Source organism: Magnolia sinica, chromosome 2, assembly GCF_029962835.1.
Source record: "Magnolia sinica isolate HGM2019 chromosome 2, MsV1, whole genome shotgun sequence".
NCBI lineage: Eukaryota > Viridiplantae > Streptophyta > Magnoliopsida > Magnoliales > Magnoliaceae > Magnolia > Magnolia sinica.
The window spans coordinates 14240813-14262102 of record NC_080574.1 but is presented as its reverse complement, the minus strand read 5'-3'; the positions used below and the strand labels follow the sequence as shown (position 1 = coordinate 14262102).

Sequence of the window (21290 nt, the reverse complement as noted above, 5' to 3'; positions counted from 1 at the left end):
AAAACTATACCACACTCTAAATTCAATTCGGTAGTTACAAAGCCCCACCTAGAGTGCGATCCATGATTTCAATCGTTTGGATTGTTGTGACGGCTACATACTTTCTATGGGCGCGGCAAATGATTTTAATTTAGTGGGGATTGTATGTATCACAGGCGTATAATATACTGGGCCACACCACAACGATCATCTGATATAGAAATCAAGCCGATCTGATCATTAGGTTGGTCCACCAGTCCATAGAATCATACATCTGCTGTACAATGATTTCGATGCACTGCCTTATTGGACAATTGTCCAGGGCCTGATTTTTGTGCTAGGTGATTGTGATGGTGCAGCACACATCTATCACGAATAGGATATTCTACTAGTGTGAAAGTTCAGTTACAGCGCTTGTATGTAATCATTTATCTTTATCGTGTTTGGTCTTTTAGAAGCAGAATTTTGATGGGGTCTCGAGTTCAGACCCTGATGCAACATCGGATCCCTGTAATCGTAATCATTCGGGTAAAAGGCCGCGACCCATTTGTAAGGAACATTTCGACAAGGTAAAAGGGGTATGTCGTGCCATTCTCGTAGGTCGTGCAGATCCGAGCTGCTCATCACGTGTAGATGTCATGCCATGACCCAAAAATCGTCAAATGGGCCTTACACGTGCCAAAGGGATGTAAGGTGAAGAAATTGTCCCCAGTGGATCTGTCTGATTTTGTAGCGAGGGAATTCGCATGCATGATGAGTGATCTGGATTTGACCACGTGTGCAACTATGGTGAGGGGTGTGTCAGTGCGAGAGAAATGGGTCTGGTTGGCCCTGCCCCGACACTGCTGCCCGAGGGTTAAGACCCAGGCCCGAATTTGGCTCGATGATACGACGGACGGGCTTCAAGACCCGATAGACCATCCCAACTTCACATTGGCTGTCAGAGTATTGGGCTGTGGCCTGACGTCCTGACCGCCTCACCAAGATTGAGCCTGCGGCAAATGGGCCAGAGGCAGGGCTGGGCAGGAGCATGTCTACCCATGGGATGATAACCTAGATCTAGCCCAGCTCAGACCGATTTGGGCTCGTGTCAGCTTGAGCAGTGCTGAACCCCCCATCAAACGAACAGCCCCCCTAATTCTGAAAAGTCAGGCTGGAGTGGGCCTACCGGTCGGGTCTTTCAAGCTTAAAACTCGGGCCAACTCCAGAAGACGGACCTCAAGAGCAGCCCAAACCAAGCCCGAATCGGGCGGGCTGGACGATTTCTGTATCGGTCCAGCCCAGCCCATTTGCCACTCTGAGAGCAATTCCTTTTTCTGGCTGGTAGGTTGGGCCTGGGTTGAGGTTCTTGCCTTATGGGCTGGCCAGATCTATTTGCCAACGTTTTCAGGTGGGTCCCACCATCTTCCCCAATGGCAGGAGTTTACTAATGACCCGCGCTCAGTTACTGGGTTCATAAGATCCACTCCATCCATCAGGTACCTTGCTTCATCCTAACCAGTAAACCTAAAAATTATGATGATCTAACAGTCAATGGGCCACAAAATAGGAAAACATAGGGATGAGACACCCACCATTAGTTTTATGTAGGTCACAACGTGGTGTTTATATGCCATCCACTCCATTCATCTGACGTACCTTACCAGGATAAGAGAGAAAACTAACAGTATTCCAAAACTCGGGTGGGATGGCCCATCTAAGTGTTGCATCAGCCTGGTTTTTAGGATCAAGATTAAACAAGGAGGTGGCGTACCGGATGGACGGTGTGGATTTCATTCACGTTAAGTCATTTCCCATGTTAGGTGGGTTACCTAGCCCGGGTACGAAAGCGCCTCCTTACTAAATTCGACTTTGGACGTCATACCTAATTTGTTCACTGGAATGGATTTTCCAGCTTCTTTGAGGGATGTAAAATCGTTGTTGTCAACTAACTAAATCCATCCACGTGTCCCAGATCCAAACCACTCATCAAGTGGGCCTCGTGAGGAATAGGGATAGACCCAAATTTCTCTATGATCCATGATATCAAACATGCTCATTTTAGTTACTAATTCGGAAAGTTAGTATCTTCTTATAGCAGCGCCCAATCCAGTGAATGATCTGATTCTTGCACACGTGTGCTTGGCGAACGGTTTTAGTCTGAGGGCTGGAGGATGGAAACCTTCCTATCACGGAGTCGACCGACGATCATGGCTCCACATGTACAGGACAGGAGCGTCTTAAGCCGATTGCGTGATGACCCCAGCACCAGCGTATCCCTGATGACCGGACTCTGTGAGGTCACTGTGATGTCTGTATTTTATCCACGCCGTCCATCCGTTTTACCAGAACAAGTTAGTGAACGAACCCAAAATTAAAGCATATCCAAAGCTGAATTGGACCACAACACAGGAAACAGTGGGGATAGTGATGTCCACCATTGAAACCTTACTAGGGCCTACCATGAATTTTATTTTCCATCCAACCTGTTCATAAGGTCAAAAACAAATGGATGAAGGGAAATGATAAATATCAGATTTATCCAAAACTTATGTGGTCCCCAAGGAGTTTTCAACGGTTCAATCTCCAATTTTCCTGTGTAGTCCACTTAAGCTTTGGGTCTGCTTCAATTTTGTTCTCATGCCCTAAAATGAGATGGAAAAACGGATTGACGGCGTGGATAAACTATACACATCACGGTGGGCCCCACAAACTCCTGCCATTGGTATATGCATGGTGGGGTGACCACGCAATCCGCTTCCCGTCTCAAGGAATACAACCCTCAATCGACTAGACCATCGATGAAGAGGAGCTATACCTTCAACGATCCACATTCAACGTCGACGCGTTTCTTATCTGATCAGACGGCCAACCTTCTTTTCGGGATTGGAAATCTGCACGGTGGGGACTCCCTATCCGTGATCCCAAACATGTTCCACGTCGGTCGGATTGGCGCATTTGTCTTTGGCGCTTGAGCATGGATGTATGGAACCCGCATTCTGCCGACGTTCCTGTCGCATCTATTTCTCCGAAGAGAGTTAATGTTAAGCCCGCTCATCACCCAAAGCGCAAAATAGCACCCACCCGCCGTTAATAGCTATTCATGTCCTCTTGCTTTGTGAAAATCACAATCGATGTATTTAAAGAAAAAACTTTCAATAGAATTGTTTTTTCCTTTCTCTCCTTCTCAAGAATCTAACCATATTTCCTCATTTTCCGAAGAAACAGATGGCCCATCTATGACGATGATGATGATGATGAAGATGATGGGATGCTGATGAAGGGCAAGAAGAGGATAGGGAGATGGCGAGGTTAGAATGGGCAAACCAGGGGCGAAATGGGAAGTTCTGCTCTTACAAGAGAACGACTGTCGTCATCTGCTCTATCAATGCCGTCGCTGCTCTCTACGTTCTGCACTCTCTCTACACTTCGTTCTTCATACTCTCCAGCTCCGGCGATGCATCTCCTCCTTTTTTCGGTGGTACGGAGATCACATGGAATCTAATACCCAGATTGTGATTTCTTTTTATCTTTTTCTTCCCTGACTTGTTTGCATTCAAGAATTCATTTTTGGGTTTTGTTTGATTTTGTTTCTTTTGGGTGATTTTTATTTTATTTTTTAAAAGAAGAACCCATGTTTGGATTTTGTTGATTTTTGGTGTTTTTCTTCCGCAGCTGTTAAATATAACGAAGACCAAATTAGGAAAATGCAAGAATCGATTCGGATCCGGCAAGCGTCGGAACCCACTGAACTTGTTAGATTAGTAAGTCCCAGATTTTCCATATAGGATTTTAAAAAAATAAAAATAAAATCTTTTCTTATGAATCTGCTGACTGGTGTATTTTGTTTTATTTTAGATGTCGTTCTTTTGTGTGGTGTAACGGTAGCTGTTGTTTGTTGTTGAAAAGGTGAAGGGAATCAAGGAACAATTCTCTAGAGAGGAGAAATTGTTGAGTCTATCACGGTCCATGAAGCGGTTGATAGCTGATGAGGTTCTTCAACAATTGAAAGGGCTGAAAGCTAATGCGAATGTGAGTGAACAAAAAGGTGGGTGTGCTTCGATTTTGTGTCGTTTCGCAGATAGTTGCAATTGTTCCTCCTTATATAGTTTAATTGCTTTAGTTGGCTGGGATTTGATATCCATCTTGAAATGTGGGCAAACGCCTTGCACAATATTTTCTTGAACTAGGGTACTTAGGGGCTAAGGGACCACTTGTGGCTTGAGTTGGGTTTGCACAAAGAGCTCTTCTCATAGCACGGGCTGAAGTTTCAATGTTGTACCTTAGGAGAAAAAGAAGTTTCATTGTTATATTTACATCTGGCTTTAAAAATGGAAACCATAAACATGTTAAATCTATAGTATGAGTGGTTTATCAGACTATTAGTAATTCAAGATGCTCTGGTCAATTGCTGTTTCAAGATCACTGGCAGTGAGGTGGGTCGGCTTATGTGGTTCTGCTTAATATTAAGGATTGAGGTGGGTAACGAGCTTTGCTACTGGGCTTTATAATCTTGTTATAGTCCTTTGTGAGGCAGTTATTTCAGTGCAATTTGTGGGGTGACTAATGAGGGGCCAAACACATGGATATATGTAGATTTTTTGGAAGAGATCTGGGATCTTGGTGAGTTGATGAGAGTCTTTGTCCATCATGTTCAAGAAGACTTTGACATTGCAAAAGCTATAGCTGAGCGCGCTGTTGGAGAGAGATTGTAATTATGGGAAGTAGGAAATGCGAATGTTATTGTTTGTGGAAAAGGATAGAAAGGTGTCTTTTTTATTTTTATCTTTTGAAGGATAAAAAGAAACGTGTCTTTGACAAAGGATTCTTAAAATAATGCAAGGCTTCCCACTGTAGAAATCAATAGTCAAGTGGTTAAATGTGATAGGATTTCTCAGGCTTCTCACTGTATTGCTAATGTGGAGAACAATGTTCTAAATAGCGAATAGCATGTAGCATAATATTCACCCTCTGAAGTGTGAGGCGTAAGCTACACACTACTATATTTTTAATCAAGGTTGCACTTGGTTGCACCAATTTCATGATATTTTGCACCAAATTAGGCTTATTAATAATGAAATTTAACAAAATTTTATGATATTTGAGTCAATCAAACACAACCTAAAGTAATAGGAGAGGGCGATGATTAAGTCTAAAGGTAAAGAGAAAGAAATGAAACTGATTTAATATTGTTACTTATATTATTTTACTAAAAGCATTGAAAAGATAACTAATTTTTATTGATAGAAAAATGTAACAAATCAGTGAAAACATTAATTGATTTTAATGTTGTAGTGAAACATAACTCGTAGTGCGATCTACGTAGCATATAGTGTAGTTTACGTAGCATGTAGTGTATGAAAATTATCATGTAGCGTAGGCTACATGTGACTTAAGCTATTTTCATAAACCACCTAACATTAAAGCTAAGCTACGCTACGTAGTGTAAGCTACTCGCTACATAGCATAGCTATTTAAAACAATGGTGGAGAATAATGAGATTAAATAAGATCTAGTGGATTAGATCATATAAGTTTTTTGCTGAGTTGTTAGAGGTTGTGGGAAAATTGTCTTTTTTTTTTTCCCAACTTGTTTATGTCACATTGGAGGAAATTGAGAATCAACAGCTTGGGCCCATTTGGTACCCTTAAAAGTTTTGCCTAGAAAAGTTATTCTGGACAAGTTTGCGCAGCTAAGGCCTATACAGATAGGCTATTTGCCATTTTGACTGCTACTTGTCAAACACCCTAGAATAGAGATGGATGGACAAACATGTGGCGATTGTACACATTGGGCACATTGACACACTTGAACATGCAGGACGTGTGATTAATAGTGACACATGTTGGAACATGTGCGTCACTAGAAGATTTACAATGGCACATTTAGCACGTGGGGTGCTTGAAAATTTGAAGTGGCACATGTGGTGTATGCACCCATGGGCACATTGATACATGTCGCACACGTGGGGTGCTTGAAAATGTGTGGTGGCACATGTGGCATATGTACACATGGGCACATTAGTAAATATCACACATGTGGGGTGCTTGAAAGACGAATGTGACGCATGTGGGGTGCTTGGAGATGGATGGTCTCACATGTTGCACAGGAGCAACAAATTGTACACCCTATAGAGGATAGGCTTAAAAGATTCTCTCTCTCTCTCTCTCTCTCTCTCTCTCTCACTCTCTCTCTCTTTTCCGTCCAGATTAGCTTTACAAGGTAATGGTCTTTTATAGTCTCATCATCAATTTTATTGTTATTCTACCATGTCTGCTAACCAAACCATGGATAGGCATTTCAATGAAGCAAATTTATGTATGACTTGGCCTTATATGACATGATTGATCGATAGAAATGCTCCAAAACTCTACCATTGTCATATATTCCATATATCACACTGATTTATACTATCTTCATGGAATGCGATTCACTTTCAAGATGCCCTGATTGTGAAAATGCTAGATATGCAAAGCTCAAAATCTTGTGCTAAAGAGGGTGGAGGTTCTCGATCACTTGTCTGGATAAGCTTATTTGAACATTACTTTTTTGGTTACCAAACATACCCTTTTTTTTCTCAATCCTTTTTAAAGGTATTTGGTTGGGAATCTAGAGTGTGATATTGGTGCATTTGGCTAATGGGAAGGATTCGCTCAAGCATAGGCAATCTAAGCACGAGAACCACACAAAGTAGAAAGAAATAAGCTAGATTTTCTCATTTAATCCAAAGGTGCCTTGATGCTACTTATCTTAGGCCTTTATATAAACTTTGAAACGTACATATAAGGAAAATTCATAATGTCATTGACTCGAGGTAGGGGCAACTGTTCAAGACGAATACAGGCCACGACCATTTCACCCTCCGTAAATTCAACAAAGCGATGTCTTGTGTTTGCATGTTGCTTATAACTTTCATTACTTGCGGCAATATTGCATCAAACTTTATCATGCACCTATTGCATATGGCGGATGAAGTCATCAACTTCTGCACTTGGTCTTAACTTTACAGGTAGAGGAACCAAATTGACTGGAAGATGCGGTCATATACTAGTTACTGCTTCAAAAGGTGACATCCCTATGGACCTATTAACTGAGTTATTATAAACAAATTCAGCCAAGGGTATTGCTAGGTCCCACGTAGCTATATGATCGTAGATAAGACACTGTAATAACTTGCCCAAACTACAGTTGACCACTTCCGTTAGACCATCGGTCTAAGGGTGGTAGACACTAGAGAACTGAAGCTTGGTTTTCGTTGTTGCCCGGAGAGTTTTTCAAAAATAACTCGTGAACTTGGTATCACGACCAAACACAATTGTCTTTGGAAGCACACGAAGACGAACAACATCTTGAAAGAATAATTGCGCAATCTTGAGCAATCTTGAGAGTGTCTACTGTATTCGAGCATGGTATGAAATGAGCCATCTTTGAAAATTGATCAACCACCACAAATATTAAATCAACTTTTTGAGCGGTCTTTGGCAAACCGAGGACGAAGTCCATGATAAGGTCTTCCCATGAAGAATGTGGGATTGATAATGGTTGATATAATCCACCGTTTTTCTTTTGACCCTTAGTAAGTCGGCAAACCCTGCAGAACTGGCAAATCTTGGCAACATCTGATTTTATATGAGGCCAAAAGTATCTATCTCCAATGAGAGTTAGAGTCTTATCACGACCCAAGTGTCCACTACACCCACCGGCATGTAACTCCCCCACAACATAGTCGCGGATGGATGTATTGTGTAAGCAAAGTTGCGTTCCCCAGAACAAGTAACCATCATGAATGCTGAAATGTGGGTGTCTCGCGTGCTCTCTTAAGAATGGCTGTATAAATACGCTCGAACTCCCTGTCATCAACATACTCACGTTGTATCTCTTCAAATTTCGGAATAAAGATTGCCATCGATGACAATAGATGCACGTGACGGCTTAATGCATCAACAACCTAATTGTCCTTGCCCACCTTTTGACGAATGACAAAAGAAAACTCCTGAAGGTATGCGCACCACTTGACACAATGAGCATTCATCTCTTGCTAGGAGTTTAAATACTCGAGTGCTTCATGACTAGAGTATGGGACAAACACCTTGCCAACCAAATAGTGATTCAATGCTATAGAGTCAACACAACGACATAAAATTCCAAGTCATAAGTGGAGTACCGCTACTTTGCATCACGGAGCTTTTCGTCGAAGAAAGCTATTAGATGGTCCTTTTGACTGAGAACTCCAACAATGCTAATGTTTTACAGCATCACAACTCATCTCACCTTCTCAAAGTCTGGAAGGCGCAAAATTGGAGCTTCGGTTATTTTACGTTTAATCCTATCAAACGTTCTTGTTGCTGCACTTGCCCTTCAAAACTCTTTCACTTGCATACAATATGTAATTGGAGTCATGATGTTGCTGAAGTTTCACACAAAACGTCTGTAAAATGTGGCGAGGTCATGAAAACTATGAACTTCAAAGATTGTGGTAGGTGTTGGCCTATCAACAATGGCTTTTACCTTGGCAGGGTTCACCTCTACACCTTGGGATGAGACAGTGTACCCTAAGAAGACCATTGATGTACTCATAAAGGTATACTTTTTAAAGTTAATGTAGAAGCACTCGTGACGGAGTTTGAAGATAATACTTATGTGATTGAGATGCTCCTTTTTTGACTTACTGCATATAAGAATGTCATCAAAATAGACGATGACAAACTTACCAATAAAATGATACAACAACTGGGCCATGACGCTCATGAAAGTGTTAGGTGTGTTTGTGAGATCAAATGACATAACTAGCCACTCGTAGAGGTCGTCTTTCATCTTAAATGCTGTCTTCCGTTCATTTCCAGGTCAATTTGGTGGTATCCATTGCGAAGATTAATCTTGGAGAAAACGTTAGCACCTGGCAATAAGTCCCGCATATCATTAAACCGAGGAATGGGGGAACGACACTTCACTATGGGCTTAGACTTTCTTGGATGTAGTCCTTTTTAAGCAACTCATCAATTTGATGCTTCAACTCGTTATGCTTGGCGGGACTCATCCGGTATGATGGTAAGTTGGGTAAGGATGAACCAAATCTATAGCATGCTAAATATCCCGCAATGGAGGGAACGTCTCAGGTAGATCATCGGGGACCAAATCTTGGAAGTCATGTAACAATGATTTGACTTCATCAGGAATAGGCTCATCCTGGTCGATAATAGGCTCCTACACTTGTTTTGTGACTGGAGTGAACATTACTCCTTTCTCCTTGCTCTCTTCTTCAAACTTTCGCATGGTGAGAACACGGGAGTTTAAAAGAGTACCCGATGTCGACAATGAAGGATTAACGTAGGCTTCAACAGGTGAAGAAGGATACGATGACCTGGCTATAGGAAGGTATGCTTCACTATCGCTTTGTACCTTTCGATTAAAGAGCTAAGATCGACCGAGACGGATGTGGGTGACATTCATCAGAATTATGTCACTCCAAATATCATCCTCATATATGTTGATTTTAAATGATACCAATCACCTTCAAGTCACGGGGATGACAACGCTGCTGACCCACACAATCTTATATGTTTTTGGAAGCCTTTCAGTTGACAATTTGAGCTTATTAATCACTTTTTGAGATACAATCCTCATTATACTGTTGCTATCAATGATCATGTTACATAACCTCCTTTGGCATTTTAGCTGCATATGGAAAACAGTGGTCTGTCACCGGTCTTCTTCTTCCTCGTCGGTGGTGGTAAGGAGGCGACGTATGATAAGAGTAGGGCCTTCATCCTCAGCTTCAACCACAGTTTCAATAGGAGGGTCCTCTAGATGTGATGCGGGTTTTATATAGGGTTGTGCCATCTCGATGTGCACATCGTAATACTCATGGCCATCCAAGTAGTAGGGGTCCTCTTTACCATAGTAATGGAGGTTCCTAGCCTGCGGATACTAATTAGAAAAGTGTCTTATCTGCCCACGACGGTAACAATCAACATATCGTCGTTCTCTTTTGAGGGAATGATTAAGATTAAGACCTCGCCCTCTAGTGTCATGTCCTTGCACCACTGGTTGCTTTTGGTATGAATTTTGTGGCAGAGGGTGTTGCAAAGGTTGAGGCTACCTTGTCAGAAGAGCCGGCATTTGTGGACAAGATTGAAAAGGGTGGAAAGGTGGTCAATAGCCCTGTGGTGGAGTTTGGTTGAGATGTGGATCCGAATCCTTTCTTACAGAAGGTTTCCCAACTGGAGAACTAAAGTGTTAGAGAGCATGCTGTTGTAGTTGTTGTTTAACTCGTCGAACCTTCCGATGAACATCATCAACTGACTCAAAATCATACATGACAATTGACGCAGAGATGGGCGTGATGAGGTCAAGCGCCGTCTTCCTCAGGGGATAGTTACTCCGATTCCACGGAGCTTCTCTGGACTCCTCACAGAGATTCCTCGAATCCACGAGGAGAGATAGAAAATAGAAATAAATTCTAATAAAATCCGAAATAAATTGATTGATGATAAAAATGAATTTACAACCCTTTAAATAGTGATACCAAACCTTGAAAGAAGTTTCAAAATCAAACTCCAACCCAAACTCCCTAAAATTTATGACTTACTATAAATAGTGAACTTACTATTTATAGACGGTCATGATTTCCACTAGACTTCATGGTTTTCGGCCAAAAATAGTAAGTGTCCTAGTTGACTTAACCATGTTATTCTCCTAATTTTTTCTAAGCACTTTTCATGTTGGACACAACTCCTAAAGCTCAAAGGATGAAGAGTTATAATCAAACTAAAACTTACTATAAATAGTAAAAATGAAAATAAAGTGGATTTTCGACCGCCGATCTGTTGGAATCTTGCAAATTCGGCATGGGTAACCCGGCATAGCGGGGTTGGGTGGCTAAAGTAGCTTCTCCTACTCCAAAATCATATATGGTATGTTGAATAACTCATTCCGGTTTGCGAGATGCGCCTGTTTTAAGGTTCTGACGGTCCGGATCACTTCCGCCTCTGATCAGGCCTTCTCTGGTCCATCTTGGACATGAAAGTGTTTGCAACCCGCTCTACATCAACAATCTCACGCTAGGAGCAATGGGATGGGACGCCAGCCATAGGTATTCTTGTGGGGCCACTTTGGTGTCCATCTTTCATCAAAACCATTCAGGAGGTGTAAATCACCAAATGAACGGAAGACACATAAATCAAATGGATCCAAAATTAAGATGGGCTACATTGAAAAAGTGTTTCAATTGGAAAATCCTAATAATCAACGGCTATGAAAATGAATAAAATAGGTAGTGTCATCCAAACATCATTTCTATACAAATAAAACTTCTAAGCTAGCTTTTTCAAATTTTGCTTTGCATAGAGTGTCTACCAAACAGACTATAAGAGAGCTAGAGGCTCATATGGCATTTTTGTGTCTCTTTCTACATCCTTTGGTCTTAATAATACCCTTTGTGGAAAAGAAGAAGAAGATGTAATGTAACTTGTTATTTAAATAAGCCTTCTTGTAAGATCCCCCATGATTTCCCCCCGATGAGTGCCCCCATCGGAACATGTAAGCATGACAATTTTTCAATCTTTCTGTCTTGGCATCTCATGTCCTTGTTGGAGAAATGTTCCATTTGCATATAATAATTGTATCGTTGTGGGTAGTTTAGCAGTAAAAGTATGATTCATTCTTTCAACAACTGATATAGAAAACTTCATAAATATGCTGAAATAGTTAATGGGTCTTTCAGTGTAGGCAGAGCTCATACATCATGGTACTGATAAGCCATACATGATATTTTTAACTCTTCTAATGACTATTAACGTTGACTTCAATATGGTAAAGAGGTTGATTAGCATATTATTTTGACAACTACCTTGTGTACATCTTAAAGAAAAGGAAGTCTTCAAAAGTGTTGGTGAGCAAATTGTGTGGTTGATCTTCTCCAAGAGAAACTGAAGGGAGGAAGAGGAGGAGGTAGACCTTATTGGGCTTTTAGCTTGCTTGGAAGGTGTAAGCTTTTGTCCGGGAAGGGATAGACAAGAGGGTCTGGAAATGGGCAAAGAATGGAAGATTTTCTGTCAAATCCTTCTATGGTTTACTTGCCAATGGAGGGTGGAGGAGAAGAGGTGGAGGGGTTCTGAAATATTGGATTTGGGTTGTTAAGTTGCTGCCAAAGTGATTGATTTTGGTTGGTCAGGGGGCATAAATAAGGTTTTTACTTTTTACCATAGATAACCTGCTCAAGTGGAGGGAAATCATCATCAAAGGTTGCTGCTTGTGCATAAAGGATGGGGAGATGATTGATAATTTATTCATTCACTACTCTTTTGCATCTGTCATTTGGGAATGCCTTCTCCATCAGTTTGGTATGAGGTGGATCATGCTGGCTTAGATGGCAATGTTGGTGGAGTCATGGAAGGGCAGCCAACTTAGAGTCAGAGGAGGAAAGTTATGGGCCTTGGATCTATCACATCCATCTTATGGAGGGGGAAGAAAAATAGAGCCTTTAAAAACTGTGTGGAATTGACTATCACATCCATCTTATGGAGGGGGAAGAACAATAGGGCCTTTAACAACTGTGTGGAATTGACTGCCATATTCATTGCCAGGATTTTAAACCAAGAAACCTTTTGGGCAGAACCATTAAAAGATTTTGCAGATTGTAATTCTGATGATGTTCGGTCTGCTTTGGGAAGGGCTCCTTTGTGAAGTAGTCTGAGTTGTGGTCCCCTAATATGTTGCATACTTCCTGAGGTGGTCAACGGGTACCCAACCATATTTGAATGAGTTTGTGTCTAGTATTTGGGCCCATTTACAAAATCAGTCGGGTTTAGGTCCACCATTTTGGACCCAGTTTAACATCGGGTTATATTTGAGTTGGGTCCACTATCATGGACCCAGTTAAAATTGGGTCGGGTTAGGTTCAAGTTTGGTCAGTTAATATTAATATTATTATTAAATATGTATGAAATATTTATTTATTATTCCAGTGATCAAATAAGGTTTGCTAAGGCCACACATGTGTAAGAGAGCCTGTTTACACAACATGTGTTAACGTGGCATGTGTGTGTGAGATCAGATGTCCTTATTCAAGCTGGACCAGACCCAAAATCAAGGTCCAGACCTGGTGGGCTGCTGAACCGGATTGAATCCGGGCCTGGGTCCTCAAGTATGATATCCGGGCCCAAACTAGATAGGACTCGAACTGCATCCCCATAGGTGGGTCCCTACATGGGTACACCAAGACCCTGCCCAGATATGGGCTGTTGACAGCCCTATTTCTTCCCCTTTGGGTCTTCTTAAATAAAATTCATTATCAATAATTATTTATTTATTTTTTCTTATGTACATCTTCATATGCTACTCTTGGGTTTACTTTAGAACAGACATGATCTGCGCCTGCCTTGCCTGATATATTTTTTCGAGATGTGTAAAATTGTGAATCACATGCTAATCCAAAGCACGTGCCTGTTAATGAACTGGCAATTTGGCATTAATATGATGATCAACCATGTTCTCAAATTATCCCAATAACTCTGTTTTCAATGAGCAGAATCCCTGGAAATATGGCGCAAGGAAAAGCTTGAAGAAGCTAGACAGTTTGTGCTTGGGAATGCAACATCAAATTCAACCATCCCGGCAGAAGAAGCTAGTATGTATTCTTCCCTTTGAGTGGAAAAAATAATCAATGATATTTCTGATTGTTCATTTGCTCTTTCTGGGATGCATTTAAAGGATCCATAGCGTTTTCTATATATATATATACTAAGAATACCTTCTTTTCACAGAGATTCTTGAAAGAGTCTTGGAGTCTGACTGGTTCTTGCTGCTGGAAGACATTGGTGTCTGGATGCCAGCAGAAATTATTCACAAGGAAAGCAATGACACACTTGAGAATGAGGAAGAGCTTGGTACGAAAAGTTCTCTCCATGCTGATTGTGGATTGTCACTTTCATTTCTGCTACTTCATCAGATATCCTATGTTCTTAGGCTTCAGCTGAGTTTCCATCAACCAAAATCATGATTCAAGAACCTGATGTTTTAAACAGATTTTTCTTACATGGATGGATTTTTATTTGCAATCCTGATTGTGAAAACAATGATCAATCTTTTATAATATGTTAAGAAAGTTTTTGCATATATAATATGAGGTTTTGTGTGATCCGCTCAGGGTTGCATGGTGGTGGTGGAACCAATGGTTTGGTATAGTCTGTAGTGAGGGATTGGGGTTCTTTTGTCTTTATGTAATCCCTTCTTCCCCGAGCAGCATTGGTACCTTGCCCCCAGTTTGGCTGTTTTTTTTTTTAGTTGTTTCTTCACTCTTGCTCCCATTGGTGATGAGGGGTCACCTTTCCCCAGGGAGGCCAGAGTTGTATCTCTTTTTGGGCGCTTAATGAAAGTTGTCATCATTCCACCAAAAAGAGAGGGATGATGGTGGGCCAATGGTTTGGCATTCTAGATCATTGACTGATCCATGGGCTTCACTTTGTATTAACCAGTGTTTTAAATATCGATGATATCAACCGATACATCCCACGATATATCTTGTATCCCACCAGTGCGATATGAAACACATAAGTAGTGCGATATATCCCACATGTTCAATTTGGTGAGTATTTTCGAATTTCGATCATTTTATTTTATGTAAGTCATGTTAAATTAGTGTCAAATTGTTACAAATCCATGATTTTTCATTTTTTTTGCATGAAAAATCATGGATTATAAGCTTCAATTATAAGATTTGAAGGAGATTGGCTGAGTTGTAGAAAATTGAAAAAAATTAAAAAATTTCAATTTCTCGCAAATCTTTTGCAATCTTTGTGTCTAAACATGTATGTAACTTAATCTAGTGATTCTTCTTTTGCTTTTGAATGTATTGCTTGTGTTTCCACAAATCTTCTTACATTTTAAAATTATATGAATAGCCATCAGGGTGTGCCATAAAGGCCATTATGGGGCCATAAAGGCCGTTACGTAAAGGTAATGTTGGCAATCGTTACACGTTATGGGGTCGTAATAGCCGTTATGGAAAAAAAAAATGACTGTAATTGTCGTTAATAGCACATTACATTCCCTAGAAAGGCCATAATAGCCCCGTAATGGTCTATTACGAGACATACAGGTTTTTCATACTTTTTAATCAATATTACGGGGCAGATATTGGTTTTTTGGGAGTTTTTTCAATAAATAAAAAAATAAAAAAGAGAGGCCGTAACAACCGTTATGCCCCGTATCGTAAAGGTAACGGTGGTGGCCGTTACAGCTACCGTTACCGTTACGGAATACCTTGATAGACATTGATATACTTGCAGCAATTCATTTAGACAACGCATAGATTAGAACTCCATACAAAGAAAATCTATTGTGTGTACTTTTTTTTTTTTTGTAATGTTTTGATTTATAAGTATGTATTGTCTTTTTTAACAATCACCGAAGTTTCATTGAAAAGTTCAACCAATTTCCCAATGTTTCCCCATGTTTCCAACAACAACGATACATTACACGATACAACCGTTATACCCCATGCGATAACCGATACATATCTGTATCGCGATACGTAATGCTATACCGATATTTCGAACACTGGTATTAACCATTTCCCAAAATGCTTCAATGGGAACTCTTTAGTGGCTGCAGATAGAAAGCTAAGAAAAATACAACAACAGTTCACATTCAGTGGAAAAAGGCCAAAGATTGGACGGTTATCTCACCAACGAGATTTTTGGGGCTGGGTCCATCCTTGATCTGTCATGTCAGATCAACCGTCTGGATAACCTAACCATGGGCCCCACTGGTACTCAAGATTTGAGGATGGTATGTGTATATATGTTATCCAAGTTCGCATACAGATGTTGAGTACAACAAGGGAAGTTTTGGTGGATCCTTAATTCCAAATTCTCGGGATATAGATACAGGCAACAAGGAGATATGAAAAAGCTGGTGAAGGCCTCCTTGGCATGTGTGTTGAAATTGAATGTTAATGGGATCATGGGAGTTCCTTTGGTAACCTAGGGCTAGCAGGTATTGGGTGTGTGCTAAGTAACAAAATGGGCAAAGGTAGTTCTGTTTTCCTGGTCTGATATGGATTTAGGAATCCATGGAAGCAGAAGCTAGAGCTCTTCTTTTGGGCTTTCAGATTAGAAAAGAGAATTTCGAAGAAAGTTTCATCCTAGAAGGAGAATAAGCAGATTTTATTTCATGGGCAAGTAAGGAACCATGGCAGTGAACTTTTTTGTTTGAGAAATTCATGATCTTCTTACTAATCTAGATGCTACGTTTGTGCTTATTCAGAGGACTGCCACTGATCTTGCCGATTCATTAGCTGAGTCAGTTGCTTTTGAGATATCATGTTTGTTTGGCATCCTCTGCCCTCTATTTGGCCCAGTTTTTTTCTCATGATTTCTTGGAGAAAATGATGATCGGCTGCTTACCTGCCATCAACTGTCATCCACCCAGGCTGAGTAATGGCTGGCGGAATCACTACCAGGCAGAGTTCTTGATTTCATTATTTGAAAAAAGAAAATGAAAAAGAGGATTGGTTACTGCTTGTGAGTACAGTTCTGTTGAAATACTTAATAATATCACAAGTTGAGTTGTTTGCCCAATCGGTTCATCTCACTATAAATAACTGAAACTCTAGAGTTCAATATCCCATTAGATCTGAATTTCAAGTATCTGGGGAGGGGATCCCTTTTCCCTCTTACCCAACCCCACCCACACCCTTCTCACAATACTATTTTAAGATTGACTCATTAGTGTTGTAGACTCTTCATTGTTATTCTGTGTCCACATGTATTTGCTAGAATGATATAAATATATTTTTTGTTTTTGTGGTATGACTTTATTTTTTCATACAGATGAAATCGTGGCTGGTCGACCACTTCCACCTGAATGCCATGCTGAGGCACATACAGATTATGATGGGGCAGCTGTCAGATGGGGTCTTACCCACCATAAGGAAAGTGCTGCTGACTGTTGTCAGGCTTGCTTGGACCATGCTAAACGTGCAAAGCCGGGTGAAATGAAGTGTAACATATGGGTTTATTGCCCAGTTGAGAATGGGTGCTATTCACCGGATATTTATGTACACAAACATCAGGAGTGCTGGCTGAAACAGGTAATGCTCAAGAACCTTTAATGAATATTTTAATTTATATTTATTGACAATAATATCCGTCACAAAATCCATCGATCAATAATAATAATAAAATTTATTGTCAATGTTATGCTGATAAGTATGCTCTTCAGCTAATTTTGTTAGCTTTTTAATTCTTTATGCTAGCAACCTTCTTATTGTTAGAAAACTCCATCAGAGTATCATACGGGCTGTTTATTTGAGAAAGTTGCAAGCTCCTTTTTATATTTTGAGGATAACTGCAAGTCATCCTGGTATTAGGTGCATATGTTTTCACTGAGTGCAGTGTGCATAGAGTTTTCCATAAATCTCATTTACTTTTTGCTTGTAGTGGTGATTTTCTTGAAGAGTGATAATGATTATTTCATAAAAAAGGAGATTGTGAAAGAGGGAGTCTCTAACTAACAGGTTTTGGAGACTACAACCTTCTCTCGCCAAATCATCTGCTGCATCATTGTTTCTTCCCTGCTAGCATAAGTGAAGGGTGGTGCGATAGTCTCCTTCATCTCCCTGATTTCGTCCATCCACTGAGAACAGTGCCAAGGATATACATCCAATGAGTCAGCCCATCCGACGATATTTGCAGGGTCGCCCTTGAAAATTGGAGCTTGTGGACGAATTAGTTCTTGCAATCAGTGTTCGAAATATTGGTATCGCGTTACATATTTCACCCTTGGGATACGGATACGTATCGGTTATCCCATGGGATATATCGGTTGTATTGCGTAATGTATCATTGTTGTTGGAAACATGGGAAACCTTGGGAAATCGGTCGAATTTTTCAATGAAACTTCAGTGATTGTTAAAAAGGACATCAATACACACTTATAAATCAAAATATTACAAAAAAGAAAGTGCACATAATAGGTTTTCTTCATATGGCGTCCTAATCTATGCGTTGTTTAACTAAATTGATGCAAGTATATTTAGAGTCTATTCATATAATTTATAAATGTAAGAAGACATGTGTAAACACAAGCAATGCGTTCAAAAGCAAAAGAAGAATCACTAGATTAGGTTATATACATGTTTGATTTTATGTTTGGACACAAAGATTGCAATCACTTCGTGAGAAATTGGGGTTTTTTTTTTTCTTTCAATTTTCCGCAACTCAGGCCATCTCCTCCAAATGTCAAAATCGAAGCTCACAATCCATGTCATAGATTTGTAACAATTTGACACCGATTTAACATGATTTACAGGGAGGAAAAAAAAAAAAAAAGATCGAAAATCGAAAATGCTTGCCGGATTGAACATATGGGATACATCCCACTACTTGTGCGTTTCATATCGCACAGGTGGGATGCAAGATATATCGTAGGATATATCGGCCGATATTGTCAATACTTTAAACACTGCTTGCAATCCCTATCAAAGATCCTGCACCTCATCCCATTGTAATCAGATGTCATGATAGGGGCAGCAAAAATATGAAGAATCCCTCCCTGATTATCTCTAATGACATCCTCAACCCCACTTGGACTTGGGTTACCAATGGAGCTGCCTTTGAAATTGAGCTTCCACATTTAACTGGGTGGTGGAGACCGAACCCAATGAATATCAGACCGGCTGCAGCCATCCTTGATAACCTCCTACCAACCTCTTCAAAGGTCGTCTCCAGAGACACCTTTGAACTCCTTCAAGACAATGATGCATGATATGATCCTTTCTCTTACCCTTTCAACCACCTAAGGAACAATTTGACATTTATCTCTTAAAGCCTGATTGTTCCTCTCCTTTCAGATAGACCACTGAACTGAAGGGAGAGCCAGCTGCCATAAATTCTCCTTCTATCCGATTTGAAGCCAATATTTCATGCTTTCAAAAGTTTCTCTACTGATTCATGCATCAAAGGATGGGATTCCACTCCCTGAGAGAAGGGGGTGGATTAAATGTTGGCTCACTGATTCCCCCTTTTTAAAACAATTGTCACTGGTGTATTTTCCATAATGCTTTGTTGTTTTCATTTTGTTGTTGCTGCTGCTGTTGTTGTCACAATATTATCACTCGAGCAAGCGATGTTTTTGTGTACAAGATATTATCACTTGAGCAAGCAGTGTTTTTGTATACAAGAAATTAAGAAAATAACTACAATTTTGTTATGAACAACTAATATGAAGAGCCTGGTTGTTTGGTGAGCCCAAGCCATTCTCTTTTCCATGTTCAGATGCGTGCCCAATGAAAAGCTTCCTTTTTCGGGAAGTTCTGACTGTTGGAAATGCCTTTCTAAGTTACAGATTTCTCAAAGATCTCTCTTGAATTTTGATGGTATATAGGGGAATATATGAGTTAAAACAAATGATCTTTGCTAAGCCCACACTTGTGTAGAAGGTAGGTCATGTACATGCCACATGTGCCATTGGCACATTATCACAAGATCCAATCCATTCATCTGAGGGGCATCACTATTGGATGCTCTCACCCAAGAATCAGGTCCGTCCACTTGTTAGGTGGGCCACAATTTACGAAACAAATGTACAAAAACTTCTGAATTTTTCGCACCCATCATACTGTTTCTAACATCATGCCAGACCTGCTGAATGGAGTGAATTTATTTTTGGGTAAGAACACTACAAAGATCAGACATACTTGATAGATGACTTGGATATTGCACTCATCGGCCATGCTGACACATGCGATGGCATGTACAGGACCTGCCTTGTACACATGTGTGGGCTTAGCAAAGCTCATAAAAGATACATTATGGTCTTTAATGTTTTTACTTGAGAGAGTTCGATGATAGAGATCAGGTTTTGTCTCCGTTGTAGAAATTTTATCTCGGAGGTTGGCAACATTATGAAAGTGATGGGATGGTGATGGTTATGTTGTTTCTTCTTCATCTCTAGTGGGATGACACGATTTTCCCTTCTTTTCGATTGTCTTTGTGAGGAATAAAATAGTCTCATTTCATTGCCAACATCACTAAATGTTTTAACTGGTCAAATTCAGGAGGTACAAAAACCCTTCAATGTTACCTGAACACAGATATTGAGTATGAAGAGGATCGGTTATTGGGCATCTTTTAATCCCCAAATTCTTAGAATACACGGCAAGTCTCTGACAAAGATCTGGTATGTGTGATGATAATTCATTGGTATTATCCTTTAACCCCCAAATTCTTAGAATACGCGCCGAGTAGCTGACAAAGGTCTGGCATGTGTGTTGATAATTCATTGGTATTTTCTGAAGTAGTTCCTCAACAATGCTGTTGTTAAATGTCTATTTATTAAAAAAAGATATTTACAACTACGGCTTGTAGCCCAGCTGATATGATTCACTCTAAAATTGAGTCTCAATCTTGTCTTTTTTTTTTTTTTTTTTTTTTGGGGGGGGAACAAAAATTTAGAAAATAATAAAAATGGATACAATTGAGCTGCATCCTTATCCTAGTATCTGAGTTTTGTGAAGAATTTGGGTATCAATACTCTCCCTTTGAGTTTTCTTGGTGAATTATTTTGTTCATACATCTTTACATCTTCTTGGCACATATATGGATTCTTTTGGTAATAAGTTGCATAATGAGTTTGTACTTGAGATCTATGTATGTTTTGCACCAAAATTGTGCAATTAATCATCAGCAAAACCAAGATTGCAACACCAGTTGTTTAAGCAGCCTTAAGTTTCAACACACCTTCGCTAAATCTCATGCTTTTATTTATGAATGCAGGCAGCAAAACCAAGATTGAACTTCAAAGACAGGTATTCCGAATCTTACAGAAACTCTCACCCAAAAGCTCCAGTAATTGTTCCTTGGATGTCTGGTATCGTTGATTAATGAATTTGTTCTTCTTCACATCTTGCCTCGAGTGTGGCCTGTTACAAAATGTGACCTGGGCCACGGATTCTGCCATGCTACTGTGTCATATAAACTGCTGATGTCTGCGCAAGGTTGCTGAAAATCTCACCCTTTTGACCTCTCCGCGTCATTCCTAGTTTCCATTCTGATGTTTATCCGTCCTTGTAATTTTCAGCAAGAGCCCCATGTTGATTTATTGGGCTTAAATTGAGGAATCTCATACCGCCGGCAGGTTTTTCAAACGATGTGAGCTACGAATTTTGATAGATGTAATGTATTCACTATTTCTAATTAATTAAACGGGCCACCAATCATTCTTAAGCTTGCTGCTTATCGATATCTGTATGGTTTTTGAAAGTGTGCAGCTTGTTGTGGCTGAAGATTTTAAACAATCCTTTAATGTTACGTTTGAAGTACGTGTATTCA

The 21290-nt window shown here is 40.1% G+C and overlaps 1 protein-coding gene across 2 annotated transcripts; it reads left to right on the top strand.

Moving 5' to 3' along the window:
- The first annotated feature begins 3064 nt into the window (after nucleotides 1-3064).
- LOC131235973 (uncharacterized) lies at nucleotides 3065-21290 on the top strand. Of its 2 annotated transcripts, XR_009166472.1 has the most exons (8): nucleotides 3065-3439; nucleotides 3634-3722; nucleotides 3868-4006; nucleotides 13487-13585; nucleotides 13722-13844; nucleotides 16791-17050; nucleotides 20736-20956; nucleotides 21040-21290. XR_009166472.1 is itself a non-coding variant. In XM_058233083.1 (7 exons), the coding sequence occupies exons 1-7, from the start codon at nucleotides 3262-3264 to the stop codon at nucleotides 20841-20843; spliced, it is 996 nt and encodes a 331-aa protein (XP_058089066.1). In that variant the 5' UTR covers nucleotides 3065-3261; the 3' UTR covers nucleotides 20844-21290. The 2 variants fall into 2 exon arrangements, 1 of the variants encoding a protein (XP_058089066.1); XM_058233083.1 differs by having other exon boundaries at nucleotides 20736-21290.